This window comes from Sturnira hondurensis, unplaced genomic scaffold (genome assembly GCF_014824575.4).
Source record: "Sturnira hondurensis isolate 20B ecotype Veracruz unplaced genomic scaffold, ASM1482457v3 Scaffold0001872, whole genome shotgun sequence".
Taxonomy (NCBI): domain Eukaryota; kingdom Metazoa; phylum Chordata; class Mammalia; order Chiroptera; family Phyllostomidae; genus Sturnira; species Sturnira hondurensis.
The window spans coordinates 3,455,762-3,473,684 of record NW_028074503.1 but is presented as its reverse complement, the minus strand read 5'-3'; the positions used below and the strand labels follow the sequence as shown (position 1 = coordinate 3,473,684).

Genomic DNA, 17,923 nt, shown 5'->3' with positions numbered 1-17,923 from the left:
TGTATGAATGTGTGCAGTTCACCATCTTGTTGGTTGTGGTCTTCATTACATTTATACACACGGTGTCCTCTGTTCAAATCAGCTCATTTTAAGAGATACATTTCAACAACAGGTAACGAAATGAAATAAACTTAATTGTTAGAGAATTAAAAGCAATCAAGCTAATAGGTTCTGAATATAAAAGAAATATTTTTGTAGCTTAAGTCATCAACAGATATGACTTCTTTATCCTCTTTTTCCTTTATCTCAACCTCTTTCTCTCAACTGACCATCATCTAGAACTGAAATATCTTTAAAGAAGTGTTTTTGTTCTTTGTTTCATTCATATTTCCTTACTTTAATACAGATGAGCCTAATTTTTTATTTTCTTCTTTAAGTATTCAAACTGAGTGCTCTGTGATTCCCCTGGCTCATGACCGATTTTTATTTTGAGACCAGTGTGACCCATAATAAAAATTTTTTCTCTCTCATGTAAAAAATATGGTACATCTTATCTGTTTAGACTGGCTTTATTTATTTATTTATTTACTTTTTTGTGTTTTTTCCTTTACCATCTAGTCCCCTTATATTCCCGCCCCGCCAGCAATCACCACACTGTTGTCCATGTCCATGAGTCCTTTTTTGTTTTTGCTCAATCCCTCCACTGCCTAACCTCTCCCCACCCCGGCCCTTAGCTCTCATCCTGCTCTCTACCCATGAGTCTGTCTCTGTGTTGCATGTTAGTTCAGTTTGTTCATTAGATTCCACATATGAGTGAAATCATACAGTATTTGTCTTTCTCTGACTTGCTTACTTCACTTAGAATAATGTTCTCTAGGTCTATCCATATTGTCGCAAATGATAAAATTTTCTTTTTTATGGCTGAGTAGTAGTCCACTGTATAAATGTTCCATAGTTGTTTTATCTACTCATCTACTGGTGGACATTTGGTCTGCTTCCATGTTCTTTCAAATTAGTGTTTTGGGTTCCTTCAGATATATTCCCAGAAATGGGAATGCTGGGTCAAAAGGCAGATCCATTTTTAATTTTTTGAGGTATAACTATACTGCTTTCCACAGTGGCTGCACTAGTCTGCGTTCCCACCAACAGGGCAAAAGATTTCCCCTTTCTCCATATCCTCATTAGCACTTATTTGTTAATTTATTGATGATAGCCATTTTGGCAGGCGTGAGGTGATATCTCATTGTGGATTTAATTTGCATTTCTCTGATGATTGGTGACATTGAGCATCTTTTCATTTGTCTATTGTCTACTGGCCTGTATGTCCTCTTTGGGTAAGTGTCTGTTCAGGTCCTTTGCCCATTTTTTAATTGGGTTGTTTAGGGGGTTTTTTGGTGTTGAGTTTTGTAAGTACTTTTTAAATTTTAGATATTAATCTCTTATCAGATGTATCAGCAAATATGTTCTCTCATTCTGTGGGTTGTCTTTTTATTTTATTGATGGGTTTTTTTGCTGTGCAAAAAACTTTTTAGTTTGCTATAGTCCCATTTACTTATTTTTAGTTTTGTTTCCCTTTCCTGGGGAGATATATCCAAAAAAATTTCGCTGCAAGCAGTGTCTGAGATTTTGCTGCCCATGTTTTCTTCTAGGATTTTTATGGTTTCAGGTCTAGGATTTAAGTCTGTAGTCTATTTTGAATTATTCTTGTGTGTAGTGTAAGAAGGTGGTCTAGTTTCATTTTTCTACACATACCTGTCCAGTTTTCCCAACACCATTTATTGAACAAACTATCTTTAGCCCATTGTGTGTGTTTGCTTTCTCTGTCAAATACTAATTAACTATAAATTCAATTAATAGGTTTATTTCTGAGCTCTCTATTCTGTTCCATTAATCTGTGTGTGTGTTTATGCCAGTACCAGGCTGTTTTGACTACTATGGCTTTGCAGTATAGTTTGTTATTGGGTCGTGTGATTCCTCCAACTTTGTTCTTTCTTAGGATTGCTGTTGCTATGTGGGGTCTTTTGTGGTTCCATATGAATATTTGAAATATTTGTTCTAGCTCTGTGAAATACATCATTGGAATCTTGATAGCAATTGCATTGAATCTATACATTGCTTTGAGTGTGGACATTTTAATGATGTTAATTCTTCCTATCCATGAACACAGTGTGTACTTCCACTTATTTGTATCTTCTTCAGTTTCTTTCCTGAGTGTCTTATAGTTTTCTGAGTACAGGTCTTTTACATCCTTGGTTAGATTTACTCCTAGATATTTTATTCTTTTTGTAGCAATTGTTAAGGGGATTTTTTTCTTAATTTTCCTTTCTGTTCATTATAGACAGATAAAAATGAAACTAGTTTCTCGATATTAATTTTGTATCATGCTACTTTGCTGAATTCATTTATCAGTTTTAGTAGTTTCTTGGTAGAATTTTTGGAGTTCTCTATGTACAGTATCATGTTTTCTTCAAATAAAAATAGTTTCACCTCTTCTTTTCCAATTTGGATGCCTTTTACTTCTTCTTGTTTGATTGCCGCGGCTAGGACTTCTGGTCCTATGTCCGATCAGAGAGATGAAAGCAGACATCCCTGTCTTTTTCCCTATCTCAAGGGGAACCCTTCTAGGGTTTTTTTGCTCATTGAGTATGATGTTGGCAGTGGATTTGTCATATATGTCTTTATTGTGTTTAGGTATATTCCCTCTATTCCCACTTTGCTGAGAGTTTTTGTCATAAATCAGTGCAGGATTGTATCAAATGCCTTGTCTTCATCTGTTGCTATGATCATGTTTCCTTTATGTGGTGAATCACATTTATTGATTTACAAGTATTGTACCAACCTTGCATTCCCAGAATAAATCCCACTTAATCTTGGTATATGATCTTTCTGATGCATTGCTGTATTTGTTTTGTTCATATTTTGTTGAGGATTTTAGCATCTATGTTCATCAGATATTGGCTTATAATTTTCTTTGTTTTTTAGTGTCTTTATCTGGTTTTGGAATTAGGAAAATGCTGGGCTTGTAAATTGAACTCAGGAGCCTTCCCTCCTTTTGAATTTTTTGAAATAGTTTGAGGAGGAGAGGTGTTAGTTCTTGAAACATTTGGTAAAATTCACCTATGAAGCCATCTGGTCCAGGGCTTTTTGTTGGGAGTTTTTTTTTTTTTTGACTACTGTTCCTTTTGAGGGGAAAGGAAGGAGAGAGGAAAAGAAATATCAATGTATGGTTGCCTCTCGTGTGTCCCCTGCTGGGAGCTGGCCTGCAACCCAGGCATGTGCCCTGACTGGGAATCGAACCGTGATCCTTTGGTTTGCAGGCCTGTGCTCAGTCCATTGAGCTACACCAGCCAGGGCAGATTACTGTTTCAACTTCACTAAGTATAATCTGTCTATTCAGATTTTCTGATTCTTCCTGATTTAGTTTTAGAGACTGTATGTTTCTAAGAATTTATCCATTTCATACAGGTTGTCCAGTTTGTTGGCATATAGTTGTTTATAATATTTTCTGACAATCCTTTGTATTTCAGTGGTGTCAGTTGCTATTTTTCCTGTTTCATGTCTACTTTTATTTGGATCCTCACTCTCTTTTTTTTTTTGAGTCTCATTAAAGGTTTGTCAACCTTGTATATCTTTTCAAAGAACCAGCTCTTTGGTCTTTCTGTCATTTTTTAAGATTATTTTGTTTATTTCTGGTCTTATCTTTATTATTTCCTTCTTTCTACTCACTCTAGGCTTTGTTTGTTGTTCTTTTTCAAGTTCCTTTAAGTGTAAAGTTTGTTTGTTTGAACTTTTTCTTGTTTCTTGAGGTAGGCTTGTAATACTGTGAATTTCCCTCACAGGATTTCTTTCCCAATGTCCCACAGATTTTGGATTGTTGTGTTCTCAATTTCATTTGTTTCAAGATGTCTTTTGATTTCTTTCTTTATCTTGCTGTTGACCCATTCATTGTTTAATAACATGTTACTTAGCTTCCATGTCTTTGTGTGTGTTTTGGTGTTATTCTTGTGATTGAGTTCTAGTTTCATAGCATTGTGGTCAGAGAAGATGCTTGATATGATTTCAGTCTTCTTTAATTTATTGAGACTTGTTTTGTGTCCTAACATGTAGTCAATCCTAAAATACATTCCATGTGCACTTGAAAAGTATATGTATTCTGCTTTAGGGTGAAATGCTCTGAAGATATCAATTAAATCCATTTCATCTAGTGTGTTAAGGCCACTGTCTGCTTGTTGGTTTTCTGTCTGGAAGATCTATCCATTCCTGTCAAAGAGGTGTTAAAATCTGCTACTATGACTGTATTTCTGTCAACTCTCCCTTTATATCCATAAGATTTGCTTTACATACTTAGGTGCTCCTATGTTGGTTATGTAAATGTTTACTAGGGTTATATCCTCTTGTTGGATTGTTTCCATTATCATTAGGTAGTGTCCTTCTTTGTCTTTTACTGTAGCTTTTTTTTTAGTCTATTTTGTTGGACATAAGTATGGCTGCCCCAGCTTTTTTCCCCCCCTTTCCATCTGGATGAAATATCTTTTTCCATCCCTTTACTTTTTGTCTGTATCTTTCAATCTGAGATGGGTCCCTTGGAAGCAACATATATACAGGTCTTGTTTTCTTTCAGCTGTGCATTTGGTTGGAGGATTTAAGCCATTTACATTTAAAATGATTATCGGTAGATACACATTTAGTGCCATTTTATTGTTAGACTATTTTCCTCTGTTTTTTTCTTTCTCTTTTTCTTCTTTTAAAGCAATCCCGTTAACATTTGTTGTGGTATTGAGTTGGTGTTAACAAACTTCTTTAGCTTTTTCTTGTCTGGGAAGCTTCTTATTGCTCCTTCAATTTTAAATGATAGTTTTGCTGGGTATAGTAGCCTTGGTTGAAGGTCCCTGCTTTTCAACACCATGACTGATCCACGCCACTCCTTTCTGGCATGAAATGTTTCCGTCGAAAAATCAGATGGCAGTCAAATTGGTGCTCCTTTGTATGTGGCAACCAGCTGTTCTCTGTGGCTTTTAGGATTCTCTCCTTGTTTTCAAGCCTTACCATTTAATTATGATGTGTCTTGGTGTAGGCCTCTTTAGGCCCAACTTGTTTGGGACTCTCTGAGCTTCCTGGATTTGTATGTCTTTTTCCTTCACCAGATTAGGGAAGTTTTGGGTCATTATTTCTTCAAGGAGGTTCTCTATCCCTTGCTCACCCTCTTCTGGTATTGCAGATGGTGTTACACTTCATGTTGTCTAAAATGTTTCTTAAGCTCTCCTCACTTTTTTTAATTCTTTTTTTTCTTTTTGCAGCTCTACCTGGATGGTTTTTTCTACCTTGTCTTCCAAAATCACTTCCTCTACTTCATCTAACCTGTTTATTCCTTCCAGTATATTATTTATTCCAGATATTGCATTCTTTATTTCTGAGTGGTTCTTTTTTATGGTTTCTATGCCTTTTTTCCATGCTATTGAGTATCCTTATAATCATTACTCTAAACACTCTATCTGATAAATTGCTTACCTCCATTTCATCTAGTTCTTCTGGAGAAGTCTCTTGTTCTTTCATTTGGGGCCTGTTTCTTTGTTTTCCCATTTCTGGCTGTCTCTCTGTGTTTTTTTTCTATGTATTAGGTAGATCTGCAAGACTCTGGTGCAGGTCCAAGTCAAACCCTGCCAAATCAAACTCTGACTGGCCCTGAGCAACCTGTTTGGAGCTTTCAGAGATCTACAGCTTGTTGTTTCCTCTGTTGGGCCTTGCTGTGTGCAGAAGGAACCAGACTTCACTCCAAAGCCAGTTTTTATGAGCCTGGGGCCTAGGGGAGGGTTAGCTAAAGTCTCAGAGTTCCCAGAGATCTGCCTTAGTTGTTAAATTTAATCAGTGATATAGCCTCAAGCTATATTCAGCAGATGAGTTTAAGCTCCACAGGGTGGGGCAGAGTAGTTCCTGTAGGTGGGGCTATTGCTTCCCCTCAGGCTGATGCCATTTGGAGAGGTGTGCTCTGCCTGAGAAGGATGGCCCCTGCTGTGTGGAGAATGATTCAGCACAGGGATCCTGGAGACTGTTTCTTTAGTTCTCTAGAGCCACCAGCCTCCCAGACTCTCATGCATCTCTTGTCCATTCTGCCTTTCCTCTCCTGGAGCCCAGGGTAAGTGGCTACAAATGAAATTTTGTGTGTTGGCCTTTTAAGAGCCTCTCTGAGTCTCCATCCATCTCTCTCTGGCAAACAGAAGGCTCACTGCTTTTCACAGCTTTATGCTGTTTGGGTTCTTTTTTCAGTTCTGGTGCTATAGCCTAGGGATACCAGCTTGGGGTTTAGACCCCACACTTCTCAGGCAGAACCCCCTAGCCACTGAAATATCCCCCTGGAACTTCAGCTGCCACCCGTGGGAGCCCAGCCAGCCTCTTGCACCTCCCCTGCACTTCCTACCAGTCACATTGTGGTGAAGTGGTTTCTTCTGTCTGTCTGTGGTTATAAGGCTGCTCTTCAGCTAGTGTTCACTTGGTTACTCAGGATGATTTCTCAACAATTTTGTTGCAATTCCAGGTTGGTCCTGGGAGGAGGTTAGTGTAGCTTCCACTTACTCCTCTGCTATCTTGAGTCTCTACAATCTGTATAAAAATTGCTCACATTCTAGAGCAAGTTGGTAACACTAAGCTTGCCCCTCCAATCTTGGAAAATATGGAGGAAAGAGTTCGACTGGATAATGAATGGCACAGCCCTGGCTGGGTAGCTCAGTTGGTTAGAGTATTGTTCCAATACGCCAAGGTTGCAGATTAAATTCCTGGTTAGGGCACATACAAAATCAACTAATGAATACATAAATAAGTAGGACAACAAATTAATGTTTAATGTTTCTCTCTCATTCTCTCTCTGTTTAAAATCAATTAAAAAATAATGGACAGTACAGCCTATGTCAAGGTCTTACACTGAAATACCAAATACAGTCACATGGGGTAGAGAAATTATCATAGAGCACGCCTGTGAAGCCATTAGCTTTTCTTTTTTTTTATGACATCCAATCTCCTATTCTACAATTACTCTTTGAATTCCTTTTTGTGTGTATGTTTCAATTTTATCTTTATTGTGCTTTTCCCCATTACCATTTAGTTCCTTTATACTCCTCCCAGCTATTACCACACTGTTGTCCATGTCCATGTGTCCTTTTCCTTTTTGCTCAGTCCCTCCACCCCCTAAACCCACCCCTCAGTAGCTGTCATCTGCTCTTCATCTATGAGTCTATGTTTTGCCTGTTAGTTCAGTTTGTTCATTAGAGTCCACATATGAGTAAAATCATATGTTATTTGTCTTCTCTGACTGGAAGCCATTAGCTTTTATTGATTCTACCTATACTTTTTATTTATAGCAAACAAGACTTCCAAAAGTAGCATCGTCATTCACAGAAGTCAGCAAAAGCCAGATAACATCTACTGAACCATTATTATATTGTTTTAATAGGTAACATTTGCTGAATTAATGTCTAACATTGCTATGCTAAGTCCATTGCCTGAATTATCTCTTATTCCCATTTAATTTAATCAGGCAGACACTTTAATTATTCCTCATTTTACAGACAAGAAGAATGAGCCTTGGAAATGTCAGATAAACCCGCCCAGGGTCATACTGGTGGACTACTGAGCTCCACTGCCTCGCTGCAAAACCCCATGGATGTGACTAGCACATCGCTCCTGAGGCTTTTCCCCATATCCTAGAGAGCTTTCCTCACTGCAGAACTGTCTCTTGTCATCCACTCTCGGAAGGCAAGTCACTGAACGTGCAGGTGTGGTGGCTCAGATTACAGTCCCAAACCCTTGGAAACAGCTATAAATTAAACTACAAAAGACCACTTGGTTTGGAGGGGTTCATATCAAATGGTCCACCTCAAGTCCTTTAATCCGACAGCTGCAAGAGACCTTGGTGATCTCTTTGTGTAATCCCTCATTTTAAAGATGAGGTAAATGAGCCCCAGGGATTACAAGCAACTTGCCCTAGTTGCACTGTTGGTTAATGACAAAGATGACAAAGGTCAGCTTGGACCCCAGGGCTCCTGACTCTTACTTCTGTCATCTCTTATTTCATCAGAGTGCCTTTCATCTCTGTCTGAGTCCGTTTGAAGATAAAGACTTCTAAACCCAGAAAACCGACTGGTACTATTTAACCCATTTTTTGCATTAATGCAGTGTTTCAAGGTCAGGAACATTTAATATGAATCATAAAATGAAATAATTACATCACTGGTGCTTTAACTTGGACTGTATTTCTGAAGTTACTGGGAGAAGTAAATTTTTAAATCGAAAATTCCAGCTTTGGCAATTGTCACTTTGCTCTTTCCCCATCTAGTCCGCACTGTAGGTTAGTCATGAGACACTTCTCTCCCTGCGGGAAGTTTTGTGCTTGGATGTGCCCCGGGAGGAGCTGGCATCTCTGCAGCCTCTCCTCCAGGACCCCTCTCTGACACACGGTGGCCTGACTGCTCGTCTGTCTCTCCTCCCTCCAGTATGGCACCACGCTCCTCATGGTCGCCTCCTATGCTGGTCACATAGACTGTGTGAGGGAACTCGTTCTCCAAGGAGCGGACATCAATCTCCAGAGAGAGGTAGGTCAAGTTTTGCACTTGAATAACAATCATCCAGGTGAGAGATGCTTGAAGTTCTCACAATAGTGAATTGTTAAAAAGGGCAAGAGTGGTGATTGCTCTTCTCCTATATGACACTGAAGCCCAGGTTGCAGGCTTTATTGTGCCTAAAATAAGGCCCAGGAACTGACGGTTGACTGTACTTCAGTTGAACATACCTTTTCAGGCACGTGTTGCATCCTGAGGTAGCCAGACCCGTAACCACATCCTTTAAACACTCCATCGTTTCATCCCAAGCTTAAGTCAGTTCTTTCTTCTTCCCATGGGGTGAGATGCTGTAGAATTCATAGGATTTTCATAGAGATCATTATAGTTTTAGAAGGATTGTATCACCAACCTGTTCTTAATGAGTCTCACTTGCTACACTCTCTCAACCATCTTCACCAAACCATATTTTCAAAGGACTTCTCTGACTGGCTATGTAATAAGCTCTGCTCCCAAAATCCATGTGGTGAACGTTGGACTAAAATGTGAGTTGGCCCCCACCCTTTATTCAAGGGCAATCTTGAGACTTCCATCTGGCCCGAGGATCCATTCTTGGTCCAATGTGGAAGAACAGTGGGGGCTAGGATATTTTAACATACTTTGGGATTCATGTCTGAGGAGGGGCCATTTATTTCCAAGACAATATAGAGCCTGGGAAACTAACCTTAATGGAGACACATGCGCAGGCCACACTGACTCAGAACCAGACTGGAGCTCTTGGTTCTCTTTGATCCCCTCTGACCAAGAGAAAGGATGACTCATTAACCAAACGTTTGTCGAGCAATACACCGTGTCTTCCAGACTGGACTGCCACCCTGTGGGGAACGGTTAAGATGCACCATACATAAGGGCTAGATGTTCCACGGGGCATCTAGAAATTTTATCTCCCCTCTCCGTGTTGCCTTGGCCGTGGCCTATGGGAGAGTGACACTCACTGGATAGACCCTGGAGTCTGGTTCTCATTGCTCTGGATCAGCACGCCTGGTCTGTTTCGAGGAGCAGTACAAAGATACCACAGCAAACCCAGCCAGTCCGAGCAATTTCCATAACACTTTTCTGAGCAATTTCCATAACACTGGGTCATTGTTTTAGGTCATTTGCACTTCAGCAGCTGATTTTCTTGGAAGAAAATGGTTGGGTCTGTTTAGAATTATAGTTTAAAATTACCCCAATCTTTTTATTTTTCCTCTCTGCTTTACCGTCTGTATTTTAACTTTAAAGAAGAGACAGCTTTTTCTCTAATAAAAACAATGTGATCCAGCTCTGCTTACTCAAAAGCTTTATCATTAAAGGCGAGTTCAACATTCACAAAAATATCTTCATAACACCTAAGAAAGCCGGGAGGAGAAGAGAAGTATTTCTTTATTTCCAGTCAGTGTATGGTTGGTTCCAGTTGCCCAGCTAATGGTCTTGAAGAGGTGAACTATTGTGCATTGCACAAAGTGGCCTTTGAAATTACCAAAGTGTGCCCCATCTGGAGGTAACCTGTATGGCTCAAATGGTGAATCTGTGTAAGTTCCTGGTGGTCCCCTGAGGCCGTGGAAGTCTGGGAAAACAGGCCCGCTAAGCCAAAGAGAGGCCCCAGCCTCACCTCGCATGTTCTGAAATCTGAAAGAGTGCATAGCAGTGCTGAGGAACTCATGTAGCAGACTTCTGCCTTGGTTCATCTGTAGTTGACTTTGCAATGTTAGAATAATTGTTTCCTGAAAGAGTACCTGCCACTGTTTTCTTAGGTAAGCTGTCCAGACACACAGTGCTTGCTAGAGAGACACGCTAGAAGCTGTGGTCCCAGAAGACCGTTGCTCTAGGGATTCAGCAGTGCTGGCTGAGTCAAACTCTCAGGCGTAGAAGCCACACATGCGGTTGTCAGGAAGCCCTGGGTTTCAGGAGTAAAGCCCATGCATTTAAGACCTTTATTCACATTCCAGACCGAAGTCTAGCTCCTGGTGTCCAGATTGCTGTATTCACATGCACAATGATTAGTAGTATGCATGTTCCAAAATTGGCTCAAACTGCTATAAATATGATTTTTGTAATTAATGTGTCAAAAAAACGCTTTTTGAGAAACAAACCCTTTCTCTTAATGAAGGAACAACACCTAGAAATTACCTTTGGTAGCCTGTAAAACTAATATTTATAAAGAAGATGAGAGTTTTCCTATTCCAGCCAAGTTTCTCCGTCCACACTTTGTCGTATCTCAAGGTTTCTGGAACCCAGCGTCCTCCACTGTAAGAAAGCCACGAGCAGATGTTTCCCACTTGTTTCTCTGAGAACCAAGGAGAAAAATCACTTCTGCATCACGGCAGAAAGGTTCTGTGAACTGTCACACATGGTGCCTTGCTAAGGCAGAGTCTAGTGGGACACAGCCTGAGATGGAGGGTGTGTCTGGGAAGGCGCTGGCATGTGTCCTGCCACAGACATGGGCTCCCTGATCCTGTCACCCACACACACACACACACACACATGCACATGTGCACACACCCTTAAGAGCAAGACTCAAGAGTGATCAGCAATCCACAGGACATGTTCTCCCTGGCTTCTCACACCCAGTCGAGAACCTAGCACCTCGATATTCCCAGTTGGTTTTCTCTTCACTCTGTCTGAGAAAGCGTGGTCTTAGCTTCACCCCATGCTCAGAGCACAGGAGTGAAGCGCATCTTTATATGAAAAGTACTGTATATAGAGCCCACATCAGTGGGGTGGTGATTTTTGCTCAGACTACGCAATGGTTTGGGTACCAATTTTTTAGTAGGTTTATAAAAATGCCTGTGAAGAAAGAATGCTAAAAATTGTGTCTCAGGATATCAGTGATGTGTTTAAAATTAGAATCAGACTGTTTCTTGTTAATATGTCCTATTTGGGGAAATATTTTGAACCTCTTTGCAAGAATTACTTAGATTCTTTCTTGCACAGGTAGCTTTGTACTCTGGGGTGATAAATTTTGTAACCAGACCGCTACCAGACTTCTTCCACGGCAAATGAATGCCAGTGTTCCCCAACTGCTGTGCCAAGCATGTTAGTTTCCCACAGCTGCTGTAACAACAGAAATTTCTACTCTCACAGTTCTGAAACAGAAAAGTCAGGGTGTTCACAGGTCACACTCCCTCTGGAGGCTCCAGAGGAGAGTATATGCGCTACCTCTTCCAGCTTCTGGTAACAGTTGGGTCCAGTCAGATCTTTGCCTCTGATCACATTGCCTGTGCCTCTCCTCTGTGTGAAGTACACTCTGCCGCCCTCTTATCAAGACACTGGTCGTTGGATTTAGGGCCCACCCAGATAAATTCCTATCAAATCTTTAACTTAATCACATCTTTTCCCATACAAGTAATACACAGGTTCTGGGAATTAGAATGAATGCATGTCTTTTGGAAGTCCACCATTTATTCCCCTACACCAAAAATATAGTTTTCCTTTCATCTTGTCACTTCTCTGATCAAAGAGTAATAATCAGTTTAAATATAACCCATTTCGTTAGCTAAAAGCTTTATATGCAAGGATATTGTTTTGTATTGTAACCAAATGTCTTTTGAAACCAGCCGCTGTTTCTCCCCCAGTCAGGTACAACCGCCCTGTTCTTCGCTGCCCAGCAAGGCCATAATGACGTCGTGAGATTTCTCTTTGAATTTGGAGCATCCACTGAGTTTAGGACCAAAGTAAGAGCACTTTGTTGATTTGTACCCCACTGAAAAATTTTAGCAATCGTGAGTATTCGTTTCTCTTCACCTATAATAAAAATTTGTTCTTCCTTTTTTACAAGATGTTCAAGCCTAGGAAGGTGAGTTTCACGAGGTTCCTTGTAAAGGTTCAGGCGTCTTCCTAGAGATTCAATTCAGAACAGGATGTTTTTTACTCTGGGCACACAATGGGACAATCTTATGAGGAATTACTTAGATTCTGTTTCGCACCCGCTTTCTTCTCCGGGACACGAAATATTGTACCAGGATGGACACAGAAGCAGGTGCTTTACACGTTCCCTCATTTCCTGTGCTTTTTTTTTTTTTTTTTTTTTTTGCTTCAAGATTAATCCCGGTGCTCTGATAGGAAATGTTGAAATATTAAACTGATCCTAATGAGTCTCAGAGATTCTAAGGAGGATGCTTTGCCTGGGAGTTTGCCTTCAGAGGTGTCCTCACTGAAATCCATGACATATGATTTCCGTTTGTATAACTGGGCAAGAGGAGTCCCTGAGCCTTTGTGTTGGGCATGTGGGTGAGAAAACCGAGACCGCAGAAAGATCAACTTTGTGTCCACGGTGTGATTTTAAGTGATAGTATTTTATAGTAGGAAAATTTGAATTGCCGTAACTTTTTTGTGATTGTCAACTGTTTCTGGCCTAATCATAACAAAAAAATTCCTGACTATTTGCCCCAGTGGAAACTTTCAGGTTTTCTTAACTCATTGTATTTGATACTTCAATATTAAGGGAGTTTCCACTGGGGTTTTTTTTGTTGTTAAAATGGTAGTTATTACATAGATCCAAATATCAGGTTTCTGTCTTTTCTGAAACTTGCTTTTGGACTGTGTACACACTCCAGATGTGCTGAACATAACATACAAAATATGTATATGTTTTTATATTAATTTTCACTTTATTTTTCATCTATAAAAGTGATACAACTAAAAGCAAAGTTTTACAAACCCAATTCTCAACTCCTTGAACTACATCGAAACGATCATGTTTTGCCATTTGGCTGCTTCAGCAGGTCAGCAGGTCAGCTGTTTTTGGTCAGCAGGTCAGCAAAAGCCTCTATGGGTCGTCCCAGAGACCCATGGACCGAGGGGCCCCGGCTGAGCCCTTTTACATGTTTCCATTAGGTCAGCTGCAGGTGTCCAGGAGCTTTCCAGGGGAAGAAGAGAGTGTCGGGGAGGCCTTCCGGGTTTTTATCTGATGACTGGAGGCCTTCTGATCCAGTCACCAGAACTGACTTTGCATCCATGATTATTATTGTTTTTAAAATTTATATCCCCCCAAATATGTGTTTTTAAAATAACAGTTGTCAGCTCTTCTGTGACAGTCATCATTTAATCTGTTCTCTAAACTCTTTAAGCAAAGAGCTAAGAAAATTGACAGAACAAAACTTGGAAACATGGGTACTCACGGCTCTTATTATGAAATTTTGTGGTGTTCCCCCACCCCTCCCCCCCGACACACACCCACCACCTGAGCCTTTCAGTCTCTCTCCTCCATTCCTCACCCTTCAAAACCCAGCTCTCCCCCACCACGCAACCACATTCATCCCCCGTGAATGCAGGAGCAAGTCTTAGAGTGGTGTTTCTTCAAGTGAGGCCCACCTGCCACGTGCTCACCACAGTCTCCTGACATGACTAGTCAGAAGGCCTATTTCTGGGCCTCACCCCAGACCCACTGAATCTGAGGATGGGGCTCTGAGGGGTAGACATTTTGAGTAAACACTCCATGCCCGTATAGAAAAACCACACAATCTCATACTTACAATTTGTATTTTACAACCAGCTTGTGTGTTCTCACATTATTTGTAATGAGCTCAGATGTCCACATACCAGTTCACAGAGCCAAACAAACAACAATTCTCGTTGGGAAAAGATAACGCATTAGTTTCAGCCCCTAAGAAAAACCATTAAGGGTTTCAGCTGACCACAAACTCAATGAGGCAGTAGTGTGATGTGGCTGACATGAAAGCTAACTCAAATTTGGGCTGCAGAAATGAAAGTGGAGTAGATGGAACCAGGGAGTGTCCCACTCCACATCAGACCACACCCCCTTTACACTGCTCTATTGAGTTCCAGGACCCACATTTTAAAAGAGACCTGGGCAGATTGGCACATGTTCAAAGGAAAATACTAAGTAGGATTGTTAAGAGGCGCATGGAATATGCTGTAATTATCCCCTCTTTTAATGGATGCAGATCTTGTTTCATGGAGGCAATGGCCCCTCAGGGTTGCCCTAGAGAAGCACCTTAATCTCAGAGGCCCACCATGGGCGGAGCCACAGGGGGGTTTGTCAAGAGGGTCTCTGGCCAGAAGCCAAGGAGTCTATTCTGTCGGTTCCAAGAGACCTGACTGGTGCAGACTTTCTGTCCTTGGTTTCCTTTATTGAGAGACAAATAGAAGAGTCTGCATTTGACAGGAAATTTCTTTTTTGTTGTTGTTGTTTTTCTATTACAGTTAACATACAATGGTATATTAGTTTCATGTATATAACATAGTGATCATACATAATTTAGAAAGTGATCACTTTGATGAGTCTAGTAGACACAGGACATTTCTAAGTTCATCGTAATAACTTAGTCAACTGTAACAGATCTCAGGCAAGTCATCCAAGTGTACAAAAAATGAAGTCCTTAAGATGAGCTGTCATGACAATAAAGAAAAGGTAAAAGGGATAAAAGAGGAAATGTGGGTTTGTTATTATCTATGGAGAATTCTTTTCCAAAGTTCTCACTATATGAAGAGCATCTCTTTGGTAAGATTTGTGCCTGTGCTGTTGCTAACGTGTTTATACTTTGCACGCCCACAGGACGGGGGCACTGCCCTGTTGGCCGCCAGTCAGTATGGGCACAGACAGGTGGTGGACACCTTGCTGAAGCATGGAGCCAACATCCACGACCAGCTCTGTGTGAGTGCGTTTCACAGGGCCTTGTTCACCCCTCTTCACACAGACCCTTGCAGTCTAGGTTTGGATGCCAGAACTGCCAGTTTCAAAAATATCTCAATGAGCAATAGGGCTTTAATCTGAAACATCAAGGAAAAAAATACATGTAGATAACCAGGCAGTCTTTCTATGGAGAAACTGCATAATCTTACTTGCCCATCTTTGTTCTGCCCTTTTAAATCTCTTACATGTGAGATATTTCATTTACCTGTGCAATTAGGGTCTTCAAAAATCCTGTGATACGTATTCATTCATAGCATGACAAGCCCAGTGTGTGGGCTTGCTGAAAATCAAAATAAACAAATTCTGTTGTGGGTTTATTTGCGAGGAAGAGCACACAAAAGGAGAAATTGGGTTATTTGGGAGAGGAGTGAGGTTGGGTGGATGGAGATGTGTGCGATGCACGCACACGTGGACCTTTAAAAGGCACCCACTGCTAGTGGGGGGGGGGGGTGCCGCCATTCGGCAGTTAGCACATCACCCAAGCACTCTTTTCATTGATTGTCATTGTAATTCTACAGGATTCATGGCACAAGTGATTCCAGTTTCATAGGAAAAAATAAATTATGGGGAGATGAAGTGACTTGAGTGTCCTAGTGAGGAGTGGAGGAATTCCTTTTTCTGAATACCTAGGAACCATATTTTAGGCTGTCCTGCCTGTAGGCTGTCCCTAGACAACCCTTGTGCCCAGGGCACTGTGTACTTTCTTAGACATGTAATGAGATGAGTAGGTGTCAACTTTTTCATTTGAACACCCTTTCCAGCATTTACACGGTTAACTCTGAAAAAACACAGACCTCTTTGAAGTACATGGCAACTAGCCTTACCTTCTGAACTTCAAACTCTGGTACTCTGAGCCTGCAGCATTCCCAGCTGAATGGCTGAAGTACTTCATAATGGTCTAAGGGAGTCGTTTTCATCTCTGGCTGCCCATTGGAATCACCTAGAAAGCCTTAAAAAATACCACTTTCCAGCCCCTCACCCACCACCCAGCCCAGAGTCTCTAAGGGCACAGCTTGAGCAACAGGTGATTCTGACATGTGGGCAAGGCTAAGAAACACAGGTCTACAGCTATTTTATTGGCTGTATGTAAGTGCAGTCTATCTGAGAGTGTGCGTGAGTGAATTTGTGTGTAGACTGACTAGGAAGAGCCCAAGTCTTTGGGAAAAGAAAATGAGTTGTGATGTTGAGGTTTTCATAGCTTTAACAGTCGGCAGTCCAAATTGGTGGTGAGCATAGTATTGATCCTGTCAGATAATATTCTTCCGTAAGGTTCATCAGAGTGGCACAAAATCTTAGAAACGTGGAGTATGGGGAGAGCTAAATTTTAGAGAAAAAAAATTTAGAGATAAATTTTCATTGTAAGTTTATCTCTATTATATAAGGTGACTCAAGAAATTTCATGCACCAGAACTTACATTTTCTATTGACTTTCCCAAAGAGTCCAGTGTAAAGATTTTCGTGAAAAACAGCTGAAATGTGGGGAACCCCTGTCACTGACCCCTGAAAACTTGTGGGAACAGGAGTTTGTAATGCGCAGTAAAAACCCAGAGCACAGACACTGGTTTTAGAAACGTCCTACGAGTTATGAGCTGCTAAGCTCATGGAAGACTTCCTGTGGCAACACAGTGAGGAGCAGCTGAAAAATTTCATTCCCGTATCAGACACCTGTTTAAAACTCTGTTTTAAAGGCTAATTAATTTTTTAAGATTGCCTCGAGGGGAGTCTGGCAGCTCAGCTGACTCCCACTGGAAATCCAGTACCCTCCACATGGTTGGACTTGCAGGGAAAGGTGTTTTGTATTTTAAACCTGTGGTAATTGTTCCTGACGGGAGGGCAGTAATTAGCTGGGATTGCTCCGGTTCTCCACTGCTGTCTGAGAGGAACGAAGCTCACCGTGGCCTGGCCATGGGAAATGAACAGCGGTGGAGGGTGCATGCCCTCAGCTGACCCATGTGTTGTCCAAACTGCCCAATGACGCGCCTTTGAGAAAGAAAGAAATGACCAAAAGACATAGATCCCCAGTTAGAAAACTAAAGAAAATTGGGGGAAAAGCACTTGCTTTGGGCTTTTATGAAAGATTGCTTAGTTGCATACATAGGTGTTATGGGTGTTTGCTGGGCTGGCATGGAGCAAGTTCACATTCTTACTAAAGCAGTTTTTCTGAAAGTGTCTTATGCTTTAAAGCTTGGAGAAACTGCACCTTGGGGCAACATGGATACGGGGGCAAGAATGGGAAGGGCGTAGGAAAGATCTAGTTAAAAGGACACTCTTTACTCCTGAACCATAAAAGCACACAAAATAGATTTTTTTGTTCTGCTCTTTATTAATAGACTTTTTTCATGTTTAAAAATTTAATTGATTATGCTATTACAATTATCCTGATTTTCCCCCTTTGCTCCCCACTCCCTCAGGCAATTCCCTCACCATCATTGTTCATGTCCATGGGTCATGCCTGGAAGTTTCTTTGGCTACTCCATTTCCCGTACTGTACTTTACATCCCCATGGTTATTCTCTAACTACCTATTTGTACTTTTTAATCCCCTCACCTCTTCCCCCATTTCCCCTTACCGTATTCCCATCTGGCACCTAAGAACACTCTTCGTATGCATGATTCTGTCTCTGTTCTTGTTTGTTTAGTTTGTTTAGTTTGGACTTGCATGTCTATTTTCTTCACCAAAATTAGGTAAATTTTCTTTCTTTAATTTTTCAGATAGATTTCCAATTTCTTGCTTTCTTTTCTCC

The 17,923-nt window shown here is 40.9% G+C and overlaps 1 protein-coding gene across 6 annotated transcripts in view; it reads left to right on the top strand.

Moving 5' to 3' along the window:
• Positions 1–17,923, top strand: part of ANKRD29 (ankyrin repeat domain 29) — a 49,467-nt gene that overhangs the window by 12,294 nt on the left and 19,250 nt on the right. For 5 of the 6 annotated variants that reach the window (XM_037031964.1, XM_037031973.1, XM_037031955.1 and 2 more), the window contains 3 exons: positions 8,424–8,522; positions 12,101–12,199; positions 15,043–15,141. In XM_037031964.1, the coding sequence (XP_036887859.1) occupies positions 8,424–8,522; positions 12,101–12,199; positions 15,043–15,141 (297 nt within the window). The remainder of the gene's footprint in view (positions 1–8,423; positions 8,523–12,100; positions 12,200–15,042; positions 15,142–17,923) is intronic. The other variant, XM_037031981.1, reaches the window with a different exon arrangement.